The 12,206-nt window shown below is 48.8% G+C and overlaps 1 protein-coding gene across 1 annotated transcript; it reads left to right on the top strand.

The window, feature by feature from the left end:
* The first annotated feature begins 792 nt into the window (after positions 1-792).
* FOXF1 (forkhead box F1) lies at positions 793-10,969 on the top strand. The gene is made up of 3 exons (XM_044427788.1): positions 793-830; positions 882-1,771; positions 9,389-10,969. Exons 1-3 carry the CDS (start codon positions 793-795, stop codon positions 9,544-9,546), a joined length of 1,086 nt encoding a protein of 361 aa, XP_044283723.1. The 3' UTR covers positions 9,547-10,969.
* Positions 10,970-12,206: the final 1,237 nt, after the last annotated feature.

Below are 12,206 nucleotides of genomic sequence, written 5' to 3'. Positions count from 1 at the left end.
GGGGGGGGGGGGGGGGGGGAGCCGTGGGGGAGGCGGGGGGGGGGAAGAGGGGGGGGGGGGGGGGAGGTTGGGGGGAAACGCCGGGCAAGGTGGGGGGGCAGCAGAGAAGGCCTCATCATCCCGCAAAAGCCTGGGAAGCGGAGGAGGGGGAAGCGGAGGACGGAAGAAGAAGTCGAAAGTAACGCCAGAAGAAGGGAGGACTCGCTGGACGCCCCCACCCCGCCCCGCTCGCTCGCTCGGACAGCTGGATGCAGGGAGGGGACCGGCGGCCCCTCCGCTCGCGTGGATCGTGCGGACCGGGGGTGGGTGGGATTTGGAGGCTCCCGACTCGCACGCAGGGCCTTCCCTCGCCAGCCGGGGCTGCCTCCGCCGCGCGCCCGGCGCTTCCGAAGTCAGGCAGGGCTGGGATCCGTCCGGCGCTAGCCCGAGGCCGCGGTAGGGCGCGGGGCAGCGCGATCCTCGAGGCGCCCCGGCGGACGGCGGTGCCTCCTCGCGCCCCTCTCATTCGGGGCTGACGCGCCCTCGCGAAGAGCGGGGCAGGGCAGGCGCGGCAGCGAGGAACGCTCTGGCGCGGCGCTGCGGCAAGCGCGGTCCCTCCCGTCCGTCCCCGGAGCCGGTCCTTTGGGGAGGGGGTGGGGAGGCGGCGGCGGCGGCGGGGGCGGCGGGGGCGGCGGACGGGAGCCGTCGATGACCGCAGGGCTGCTGCGCGCCCCTTCCTCTCGACCCCCCCCGCCGCCTCCTCCTCCTCCGCCGCCGCCGCCGCCTCCCTTCGCCGAGGCCGGCGCGCTCCCCATGACGACAGTGCCCGAGAAGGCTCCGCAGCCGCCGCAGCTCGGGGCCAGCATGGAGTCCGCCTCGTCCACCACCTCCTCGACGCCCAGCAGCGGCGGCGGCGGCGGCGGCGGCGGCGCCAAAGCCAAGAAGACCAACGCGGGCATCCGACGGCCGGAGAAGCCGCCCTACTCGTACATCGCGCTCATCGTGATGGCCATCCAGAGCTCGCCGTCCAAGCGCCTGACGCTGAGCGAGATCTACCAGTTCCTGCAGAGCCGCTTCCCCTTCTTCCGCGGCTCCTACCAGGGCTGGAAGAACTCGGTGCGCCACAACCTCTCGCTCAACGAGTGCTTCATCAAGCTGCCCAAGGGGCTGGGCCGGCCCGGCAAGGGCCACTACTGGACCATCGACCCGGCCAGCGAGTTCATGTTCGAGGAGGGCTCCTTCCGACGGCGCCCGCGCGGCTTCAGGCGGAAGTGCCAGGCGCTCAAGCCCATGTACAGCATGATGAACCTGAACTTCAACCACCTCCAGGACAGCTACGGCTTCCAGGGCCCGTCCTGCGCGCCCAGCAGCCTCCCGCTGGACGGCGGCGCCCTGGGCATGATGAACGTCGAGGGGATGGGGCTGGCGGGCCACTCCGTCCCGCACCTGCCGGGCAACGGCGGGCACCACTCGTACATGGGCAGCTGCGGCGCGGCCGCCGGGGGCAGCTCGGCCGGAGCGGACTACGCGCACCACGACGGCTCCGTGCCCGCCTCGCCCCTGCTGCCCGGCGGCGGCGTGATGGAGCCGCACTCGGTCTACTCGCCCGCGGCCCCGCCGGCCTGGGCGCCCGCGGCCGCGCCGGGCCTGAACGGTGGCGGCTCCTACATCAAGCAGCAGCCGCTGTCGCCCTGCAACGCGGCCGGCAACCCGCTCGCCTCGGGCCTCTCCTCGCACGCGCTGGAGCCGCACTACCAGCACCAGGGCGGCCACAACCCGGCGGAGCTGCAAGGTGAGCGGGGCGCGGCGGGGCGCGGCGGGGCGCGGGGCGCGGGCCGGAGCGGCCGCTGCGGGGACGGCGTGTCAGGCTGAGCCGCGGCGGCCGCGCGCCCCTTGCGGGGAGCGCGGGGCCCGGGAGGCCGGGCAGGGCCTGCCGCGCCGCGGGGTCCATCTCGCTGGCCATCTCTGCCCGCTGGACCGCGGCATTTCCCCGTGGAAGATAACCCGGCGTAACTGCCACGCTCTTCCCTTCATTTTGCACTAAACTAAAGCCTTGGCGGCATCGGAGCCACCCGGGCAGGACTGCAGTGCTGAAAGCAAAAGTACGGCTGTTCATTCCAATTCCAATTCCAGTTCCAATTCCAGTTCCAGTTCCAGTTCCAGTTCCAATTTCAATTATTCTACGTGTTTCCCCCCTTCCCTTGCCTTCTCCTGCAAGGAACCCAAACCCGCCTCTCCTTTTATTCTCACAAATACAACCCTGTAAGGTAGGTTAGGCTCACACTTCTTGGCCGCCCCAAAGTCGCCCAGCGAGCTTTCAGGATGGGACGGGGACGCGCTACGAAGAGTCCTCTAGAAGAGGGGATCTCGAGCGGAGCCGCTGCCCAGTGCGCGCGCGCACACGCGCACACCCAGCGGATCGGGGCCTGCCCAAGCCAGGAAGGGAGACTTTTGGGAAGGAGATGGAACCTGGCCTGCACCAGGGCTGCTGGGGCAGAGAGAGGGAGGTGCGTTTTGCAGGGGTCACAGCGAGCCTGGATGGGGAGGGGGCTAAAGGCACAGGGTCTGGAGTCTTGAGGGGCAAGGAAGCTCTGCCGTGGGGCAACAGAAGCCAGCAGTTGGAGGTGGGAGTGGGGAGCAAGCCAGATTGTGGATTTGTAGACAGAAAGGTGAAAAGATTTCTTTATTCCTGCCCATCTCTGAAATTCTGGCTTGAGATTCACCTGGGAGAGTTTTTGCCCATCTCAAAAGACAGGCAGACAGACAGACAGACAGAAAATAAATCATGGTGGGTTTTGAGCATTCAGGAATACAAAAGGTCTGGTCACCTTCAAGGTGGAGGGTTTTTTAAAAAATTGCATCAATATTATGGGAGCCTCTTTCTTTTTCTTTTTGCGTTGTGTGTTTGGTAGCGAACTTTGTGGTGGCGATTTCCCTCTCCTGCACCCATTTTTCTATCCTGCTCAAGGATCCTAATAAAAATAGTGGGCTGCACAGGGAAGACAGAAAAGGCATGGGATTAATTAAATCTCCTTGGTCCTACCAAATGCCGGTGCTATTCGATATCAGGGTCCTATTGTATAACAGATAATATTACTTGGACTTGCCAACCTCATTACCTACAGATCTTTGTGATAATACAAAGGAGCCCCAGAGACTGTTGGATAATTCAAAGGCCAGTAAAATCCTTACAACTCCCCTTCTGGATGATGATAAAATATATTTATTTTATACAGATTTAATATATAGGCTATGCAAACGTGATCCTGAAATCAGCAGGGAATTTGCCATTGCTTTTTATAACACTGTAGCCTAACTATTAGATAGATGCATCTGTACAAGATACCCAGAAATCCCTACGAACATATTCTTTAGTTAATAGATGTACAGAACTCCTGCAAAGCCCATGGCCCCAGAATGCGATGGCATGCCATATTCCATTGATAAGCTATTATCAATTATCAAGCACAATCTTATGCATATTTAGACAGGAAACAGTGCCACATTTCCCAGCCAGCCAGCCAGCAAGAATGGACTTTTTTTCCTAAGAACATAGGGGACTGTATCCCAAATCAATTTTGTTTCCTCTCTTCATTTCCTAATAAAGTGTCCCAGTTTTATACCTTAATCCATCAGATTTCAAAATAATAGCCCTGCTGGCTTTTGTGAAACAGGGCTGCAGATTATTATTAATTTATATTATTATTATTATTATTATTATTATTATTATTATTAATGACAGTCACTCAGCTTGCAAGAAAGACCTTAATATGCGCCTTTGCTGCTTCTCCAAGCAGTGCATAGAACTTTTCTGGATCAGGCAAAAAAAACAAAAACAAAAAAACAATTAAACACCCACCTTACTAAAATGGCTTGACGCCTTGTGTGTTAATAGTTAATCTGCTTTCAATGTAAAGGAGATTCTTGATACGAAGAGTGAAAAATATGTTTTGATTTATTCTCTTGTCAGTTCCCGCACCATTTACTTGGGTTTAAAAAAATGAAATTTTTATTTTACTTCATCTCAGGGCACCTGAAATGCTGTCATTTTGTGTATGGCATAATCATTTGATCTGACTCCATAGATTGTCTGTAACCCATGAAAATTTATACTGCACAAAATGTGTTGCCTTGAAGATGGCACAGGTGTCTTGGAGGGTGACCCCTTGAGTCAATACTTCAGTTTTTAGCAATAGTAATTCTAATAAAAAACTCTTTTAATAAGAATTAGCTGCCTCCAACCAAAATGCAGCATGGCCAGTTGGCAGCAATTTATCCTGGTCATGGCAGCAAGCACAATCCAAGATGAATTCATACTCAAAAGTATCTCGCATTAAATTAGCAAGACTATAACAATCCTTTATTTGTGTAGGCTTGTGCCAAAAATATTATTACTGCTACTACTTTCTCTTTCCAGACCTTGCTTCTTGTTATGCCATCTTCCTCCCTCGAAATTAAGTTTTTACATTAAAAACAATACAATACAAAACAAAACAATCTCCCAGGACAGGTCTCTGCAAAGGAGCCAGTTCTGAGCCAATATTTTATGAACGGCATCATTTCAGTTGCCCTTTTGAACTTTCTTTTGTAGACAAAACGTATTTCTTTCTTCAACCGGCTGTAGGAAGGCAGCTTTTTAACTGGTTTTCTTAAACTTTGGTCTGCCTGATCTTAAATTTAACACCCCACCCGGGAACTCCTCCTCTCTCCCCACTGCTGATTTAGGGTCGGTGGCCTTTCCCCTCTGCATTCAGTAAAGAGGAGGCAAGTTGGTGTGTCGGTGATACAGGTGAAAAGAGTAAACAGAACCCCGGAGATTAGTTTCGATTTTGTAAAAAGGCACTCAGATTGCTTTTTCCCTCATTGGTGGGTGGAGAGAGAGAGAGAGAGAGAGAGAGAGAGAGAGAGAGAGAGAGAGAGGGGGTCAACATTGGCTCAATGCCGTCTACTCTGAGGAGGGAAAGGGTCTCAGAAACTAGCTAGCGCTTCCAATGAGAAATTGGCAAGGTCCCTCTTTTGTATAGGAAAACAGCCTAGAGTCGAAAAGACGGTTAATGTAGTTTTTCTTTTCCCAGTTAGTAGCGGAAAAGAAACATTTCTTTCCAGCGGCCAAGAGGCATTTAGGAACAACAAAATGAAACAACACACAGAAGGGTTCAGTAGGAAAAAATATTTTTAAAAGATGAGAAAATCCTCAACATCGTAATCGAAGGCGGAGTGGGATTTAAACAAGAATGAGTCTGATGAGACATTGAGAAGTTGCTGGAGAAAAGCAGCCTTTTCTGTGAAGGCCCACAAACAAAAAGGGATTCTTCATTTTTGTGTCCTTTTGACGCTGGGCTGCAGTGTTGCTTCTCCTAAAAAGTGGGGTGGGTTTACTTGGATCACGTGTGTTTAAAGCGAGTAAGGATCTGGACCAGCAGGCCGAGGAAAAGAATCATAGAGAGCCACAGAAACAGGCAGGGATTTTTTTAATTGAATTGTTGAGGGGGGGGGGATCCAGAGGTCCAAGGCTGGAGGCAGGAGAGTCCCCAAACTCAGGAGCAACGAGTGGCTACATCTTGAAGTAATTCAAGACAAGCCAGCACTGAAAGACGGAGACTAGCATTACGTTTAGGGTGCAAAATATATCAGCCTGCAGCTCCATCAACAAACCTCTGATTTCGGAAGGTGCTTTTGGTGAACTGGTGCAGTTTGTGGGTGCGAGGGACCTTCAGCCAGGTGCTGTCCAGTTCTTCAGAGCGAGTGAGGAAGAGACAGGGATAAAAAAACAAAAGAATACATGCAGGGACATGAAACAGTGGAGGGGAATGGAGAAATAGTATTCCGCTTCAGGGACAGACAGAAGTGGGGTTATTGCCGTCTTCTTTAAGCAAGTGTTTGCAACATTTCAATTTCAAAATGTTTTTTTATGAAGAGGTTGTCCTGATGCTTCTTAAACTTTCTGCCATTTTAACAACGTATGGCTTAATTTTTCCTCTTCTTTTATATGTATTATTTTAAAAAGGGTGGACAAAATGGGACATTTATTTTTAAAATCATTCTCTGGGTATATGAAAGGTATACAATTTTGGAAAGGCTGCTACATATATCATTTTGACTTCTGCGGAACAGGTTTGGGGACTGGGCAGTCCATGAGCAGAACAAAACAAAAGAAAACGCTTTGAAAAGAATATAGAAAAGGAGATTGTACAAAAGCCACAGATATACTATGTTGAGTCATCCTGAGAAAAGAGGAATTAGTATACATGTGTGTGTGTTTTCATAGGCCTAAATCTGAACATTTCCAAACACGGGTTAAAATAATTTAACCTGTTGCCAAGTCTGGCTACAGACTTTTTCAGTATCCATTAACTATACTATGAGTGGATATTGTACAGAACTGTAAAGTGCTCCTATGCCAAAATCTGGAAGGAGTCGACATTCTGGAGGCGAGATGAATGCAAATACTCCTGATTGAATGTTGTCAGCCGTTCAAAACGCTATTCCATAGAGTGTTAGGTAGTACATCCCATTTAGCTCAGTGGGGCTTACCGCCAGATCAGTGGACATAGGCGCACAGTCTGAGTATGAATTTCTCTAGCAGGGTAAACCCAAGAAGACTTTTTCAGCAAAAATAGCAAAGTGTCTTATTGCACCTTAAAGACAAACTAATTTATCTTGACATAAGCTTTCACGGACACATTTCATGCATGTGATGATGTGGAAAGAGTTCCCCAAACTTATGCCAGGGTAAATTTGTTAGTCTTTAAATGTGCTGCAAGACCCTTTGTTCTTTTCTGAATAATCTATCAAAATGTGGGGAGGTGCTTTAGGAAATGGTGTTATTCAGAAGCGAATGTTCTAGACTGAATCGCTTTTTCTTGCAATCAGTATCTGCAACAGGTGGTGTTAAGGCATGCAAACATTCTGCAGAATTAACCAGGCAATGGGGAATACCTGCATTTAATAAATTGCCTGTTTGTGTTCCATTTTTTAAGTGTTTGTGTTCACTGTAAATCTTTGTTAGGATACAGAAGTGGGCAAAGAAGTGTTTGAACACCAGAATATCAAAATGCAGGGCTTGCTTTCCCACTGGCATGAATATAATTGCAATTACCAAGAAATTAATATTATGATTGACTATATTTCTATACTGCCAATTGACAAAAGCTGTCTGGTAGTTTACAGAAAGACAAATCTGCGTATACTAAAAAACAAAAACAAGAAAAAACAGTGGAGAGGGAAGAAGAAAGAAAGAAAGAAGGAAAGGGAAAACAGTCCTTCTCCTTCCCTGGCTAGCCAGGAAACAGACGCCCATCCCATCCTGCAATTCGCATTTGGGCAAAATTCCTATTCCAGTCAAGTGGGAATTTCTTCTCCCCAAGAACTGCAGCATCTAACTTAACGTCACCTAACTGGGCTGGCTGAATCGAGAGGCGTCTCTCCCATCCCAGTGGCCTCTGGGTGTCTTAGGGTATAAATTCCATCTTCTTCAGTTAGAATCGCTTTGCTGGCCAGGGATGGTGGCAGCTGTAGGAAGAAACAGGGCCGGGGAAGATGGATCTAGGGGCTGATGGAGGACAGAACTTGGGAGAGCTTGCGTTGCTTGTCCTTGAGCAGATAAGGCAGATATGAGAAGGAGAGGATCCCCAGATGAAACCTGCGCTCACCAGCATGGGCTGTGGATCAGTTGTTTGCTTCTCCAGCCCAAGCGCTTTTTTCTTTTTTTAAAAATGGCTGTTACACGAAGGAGTTTGAAAAGAGTTTGTACCATGGCAAGAATTTCCGTTGATGCACTGAGCCTTGCCCAACCTGGAGGCTTCCAGATGTTCTTCAACTGCCATGATATAGCCTAACGCATTCAGAGGATACCAGTTTGGGAGAGGCTGATAGAAGGAAAATGATCATTCAGCAGACCCATGCACCAAATTCCTACAGCTATGCCTAAAAGGGATCTCTGCCATATTGACATCTGTCTGCAGAGTGATCCCGTTTACTGTATGGACTTCAGGCCCAGGTAACCTGTGCCCTCCATTCACAGTCGATCACAGCCTAGTTGCTGCTCATGGACTTTTCTCTTTGCTGCTTGCTTGGAACTAAGAGAGAGAGAGAGAGAGAGAGAGAAAGAGAGAGAGAACACACAAAAACCAAACCAAAGCAAAACAAAACACCTGTAAGCAGGTTGTAAAGCCCCTGGCTGGTCATGAGAGCAAGCCTATAGAGGGGGCAGAGCTGAGCACCTCCTTTGCACGCAGAAGATTCCTGGCATCTCCAGGTAGGCTGAGAAAACATCTTGCCAGAAACCCTGGAGAAGGGCTGCCAGGCAATGTTGAAAAGATTAGGCTAGATGGACCAAACCTCTGTTTTGGTAACTGGGTTGAGAAAGCATGATAACCCACTCTGAACAGATGAATGTGGGTTGTTATGGAACTGTGAGTTCTTGCAAGATGTGTTTTATTGTGGATCCTGAACTCAATGAGATATCAAACCACAGCGCACAACCCACAGTTCCCAACCCAACCACAAAGCATGGGTTTTCTTCAAGGTTTGCTTGTGGTTAACCAACAAGCCATGGATTGCTAATGGAGCTTGGTTCAGACCTCAAAATAACCCATGTTTCAATGACAACCCATACTCAACCTGTGAGTGTGCATTATCATATTGTCTGAACTTTGGTGGTGGCAGGGACTAGTCCTCAATGACCCAAGTGAAAACTATGTCGGACTATGGCACTTCCTGCTATAGGTCCCTTTGTAAGCTGAAGAACTTCTCCAGAAACTTGACCAATAGATGCCCATGAGATATATTCGTATTCTGCAGAAAGCGGCACTCTGGCCTTGTGTAAACATTGAAGATGGGCATGAATCTTGTGGTCAGGGGGAGAAACACCATGCACAAGCATGGCGTCCTCTGTTGTGCCTTCACCTTGGGCCTCCATGATCCGAATCCAACCAGTATGTGCCTATCAAGTTGCATTCAGCTTGGAGGGTCACTATAACCATCACCTGATGATGTCGCTACCTGATGGCACCTCTCCAGAATGTCAGGTTAAGGTCCATTTGGGGTTGGACATCATTCATGGGAAGCCCCTGCTGATAGGAGCACCTCTTTGGGCATGTCACTCATGAACGTTTATGCCGTGTTCCAAGCAGTAAAATGTAAATACATGCAAAATAAGCGTGATGACAATGTGCAACAGTGGGGATAATTGGCGATTGCACAACCTGTTTAGCACTGCTGAGTCAATGAGCGCCTGTGGTGGACCGGGAAGCCATGATCTCAATTCATGCCCAAATGGATAGAATCAAACTTCTGCTCTGTTCTTCTAATCCAACTGCAACACGTTGAACCAGTGAGTTTCCAGGGTGACATAATATTTCTTCCTCTCTCAGCAGCTGTTTGAATCTGCTCTTTGGTTTTCTTTCAGGAATCCGGTACCATTCCCAGTCTCCAAGCATGTGCGACCGGAAAGAATTTGTCTTCTCCATCAACGCCATGGCATCATCTTCAATGCATTCAGGAGGCAGTGGCTCGTACTACCACCAGCAAGTTACGTACCAAGACATCAAACCATGTGTGATGTGACAATAGGGTTGGGGAGACAAACTTTCTTTGGTGGGAGGGGAGGGTAACTAGACCCTAAAGACCCAAGTGAAAACTATGAAGGGCTATGGGAGCCCAAGGACCTCCCCAGAAGCTAGACTGATAGTTGTTCATGAGGTATATCCATATTCAAGACATCTACAGAAAGGAACTTTCTGGCCTTGTGCAAAATGAAGAGGAGCGTGAAGCCATAAAGTGTGCCAAGGTGGGGGAAAGAAGCATCATACACGAACACGAAGTACTCTGCCAGTCTTCATCTTGGGTCTCCATCCATTCTGAATTGTGATCTTGTAACATTTCCAGGAATCCCTTGGGGGTCTCCCCACCCCCCACACCTCCGGGGTTCAAATCACCTCGGCTTTTATTAGATACCTCCAGCCCCGAATTCCAGTGTGCCATTTACCCAATTTAAATGATCCTTTCCCAGAATGGATTCCAAAATCTGAGAGACCAGGATCTGCCGTGCACAGAGGGAACCAAGCGACCCCACTAATCCTGACGGGGACGGCAGTCCATGGCGGTCAGTTTCCTGAGATAGCTGTTCTTCTGTCTGAACTCCTGATTCAACAATGGGAACTAGCCTTTGAGTCTTCAATTCTCTTCTCATGTTTGGGACTGAATATAAAATATACCCAATTCTTTGTATGTTTTACCTCTGATTCAGGGCAATAGAAGGTAACAAATCCCGTGAACGCAGAGATGTTCTCTCCATACCTTCTTTCCAAAAGTGTAATTGTGTGTTGCGCTTCCAAAGTTCTCTGTACCTTCAGGAGTTGGTGGGAATTGACCAGAAGAATGAGATGGCGCGCACCAAAGACTGGAATAGAAGTGAGGGTATGGGTCCACCAGGCTCCGTTCAATGGTCTTTGACCGTGCCCAGGCCTATTTTAAATATTAAGTCCAAAATGACAAAGAAAAGCACTTTGAGAAATAAAGGTTAGACATGGAAAGATGAACAAGGCTCATGCTTTTATTTATTCAAACTTTTTTTTAATAAAACACAACAGCAGCCTTGGTCGCTCAGTATTAAAATAGTTACTGTATTGGCAACATTTGCCGTAGACTTTGAGTATGTGTTAAATAGCCATTGCAAATGTCAAACATCCGTGTGGCAAAGCAATTTTCCCAATGTTTTATATATAATTATATATAAATATAAATATAAATACAAATGAAGGATGTTTTTGTCTTTTCATTGTTTTCTTGGGCCTGACTATACAGTTTGGGCAACACACCTATTTTAAATTTCATTCTGCACTGTATAAAAGTGTAAGTGTGGCAGAAAGATCTATTTTTGTGTACGTTTGTCCTTTGAAGAAGAAATGGAACACAAGTAATAATAAAATGTATGGTATTCGTACATGGCCTTCACGAATTGTATAAACCATCCATCAATAAACCAGCGTGTGGTATAGAAATTTGTGTACTGGCATCTTGGGAATGCAATGCAAGAAGGTTAGGGTACCCTCTTAGGAGGTGTCTCATGGATCATGGCCACCAGGTATTCCCATGGTATTGTTTTTGTGTTGGTTCCCATTGTAGGCTTAGTGGGTTTGGGGTGGCATTTGGGAAGGTTCGCTGCCTTCAGCATTCTCCTCTTTCTCTTACAGTGACCAAACCCACCTCCATCCTCCCGTTGACCTTTTCTAAAATATGTGCCACGTCACAATAGTTGGAATTGGTAGACTCCTGGATTGCAGAATGGAATGGAGGTTTCCTCCACTTCTTAAAGCTAGTGTATCACAGAGAGAGCTAGGCAAACGTCTTTCTCCTTGAAGTTGTTGGTTGCTACATGCAGGATTGCCTGTTCCTTTTTCTCCCACATTGGGGGGGGGGGAGAGGGGGAGGAACACTAAAATATAGTGGCCACCACTTGCAGACTTCAAAAGACACAAATGAGAATTCTGGATTGTCTAGGACTTGTCTCTATATTCCTTGTTGTTGAAACATGGACTGTTTGTTGTCTGCTAAGCGTGATCAAGCCATGGAGAGAATCCCTGGTTTGTTCTTGGCTCGTGAACTGTGGCTTGTTCACCATGATCTGCGATCTTGGCTAGGTTCAAATGAGAAGCTAACCCATGTTCAACGAGAAGCCGTGGGGCAATGACAATCCACACTCAAGCGATGCTCAGCTCTTGAGTGCGGGTGAGCACGCTCAGGCTGTTGTTGGTGACAAGGTGACTGTATTTTTCCTGATATAGCATGGAACAAGGTCCTTGTGTAGAGAAAAGCGTTTTGTGCAGCTTCTGCGGTGGCAATTTTTTTCTTTTTACATGCAGAGAAGATATAAATGGGGACATTTGGTAACTGTAAAGCGCAAAGTTCAGGATGTCGTAATTTCATTCCGTGGCATGCGACCTCTCGGACTCTTTTAGAAGGGCTCTTAGACATGTCGGCACCTGATGCGAAGAATCCATTTGGCAAAGGTCCCTCTTTGTTTTTTGCGTTTAAGAGCAGGACGGTTCTATTTATGCATCCCTTTTATGGCGTGGCCGCTGCACTGGCTGCAGGTTGGAGTCCAGCGGAGGCATAAGACGCACCACCCGTTCGGGTCGCGTCGATCCCGTGGGCATAGCATGGGCAAGACTAGAACCCGTGGCAGGGAAGGGGTGGGCAGCAGCGTCCGTCCGTCCGTCCTTTTC

The sequence above is a fragment of the Varanus komodoensis genome, unplaced genomic scaffold (assembly GCF_004798865.1).
Source record: "Varanus komodoensis strain SLA01 unplaced genomic scaffold, ASM479886v1 scaffold19, whole genome shotgun sequence".
Taxonomy (NCBI): Eukaryota; Metazoa; Chordata; class Lepidosauria; order Squamata; family Varanidae; genus Varanus; species Varanus komodoensis.
The sequence above is the reverse complement of the archived record's forward strand: the minus strand, read 5'-3'. Positions and strand labels throughout refer to the sequence as shown.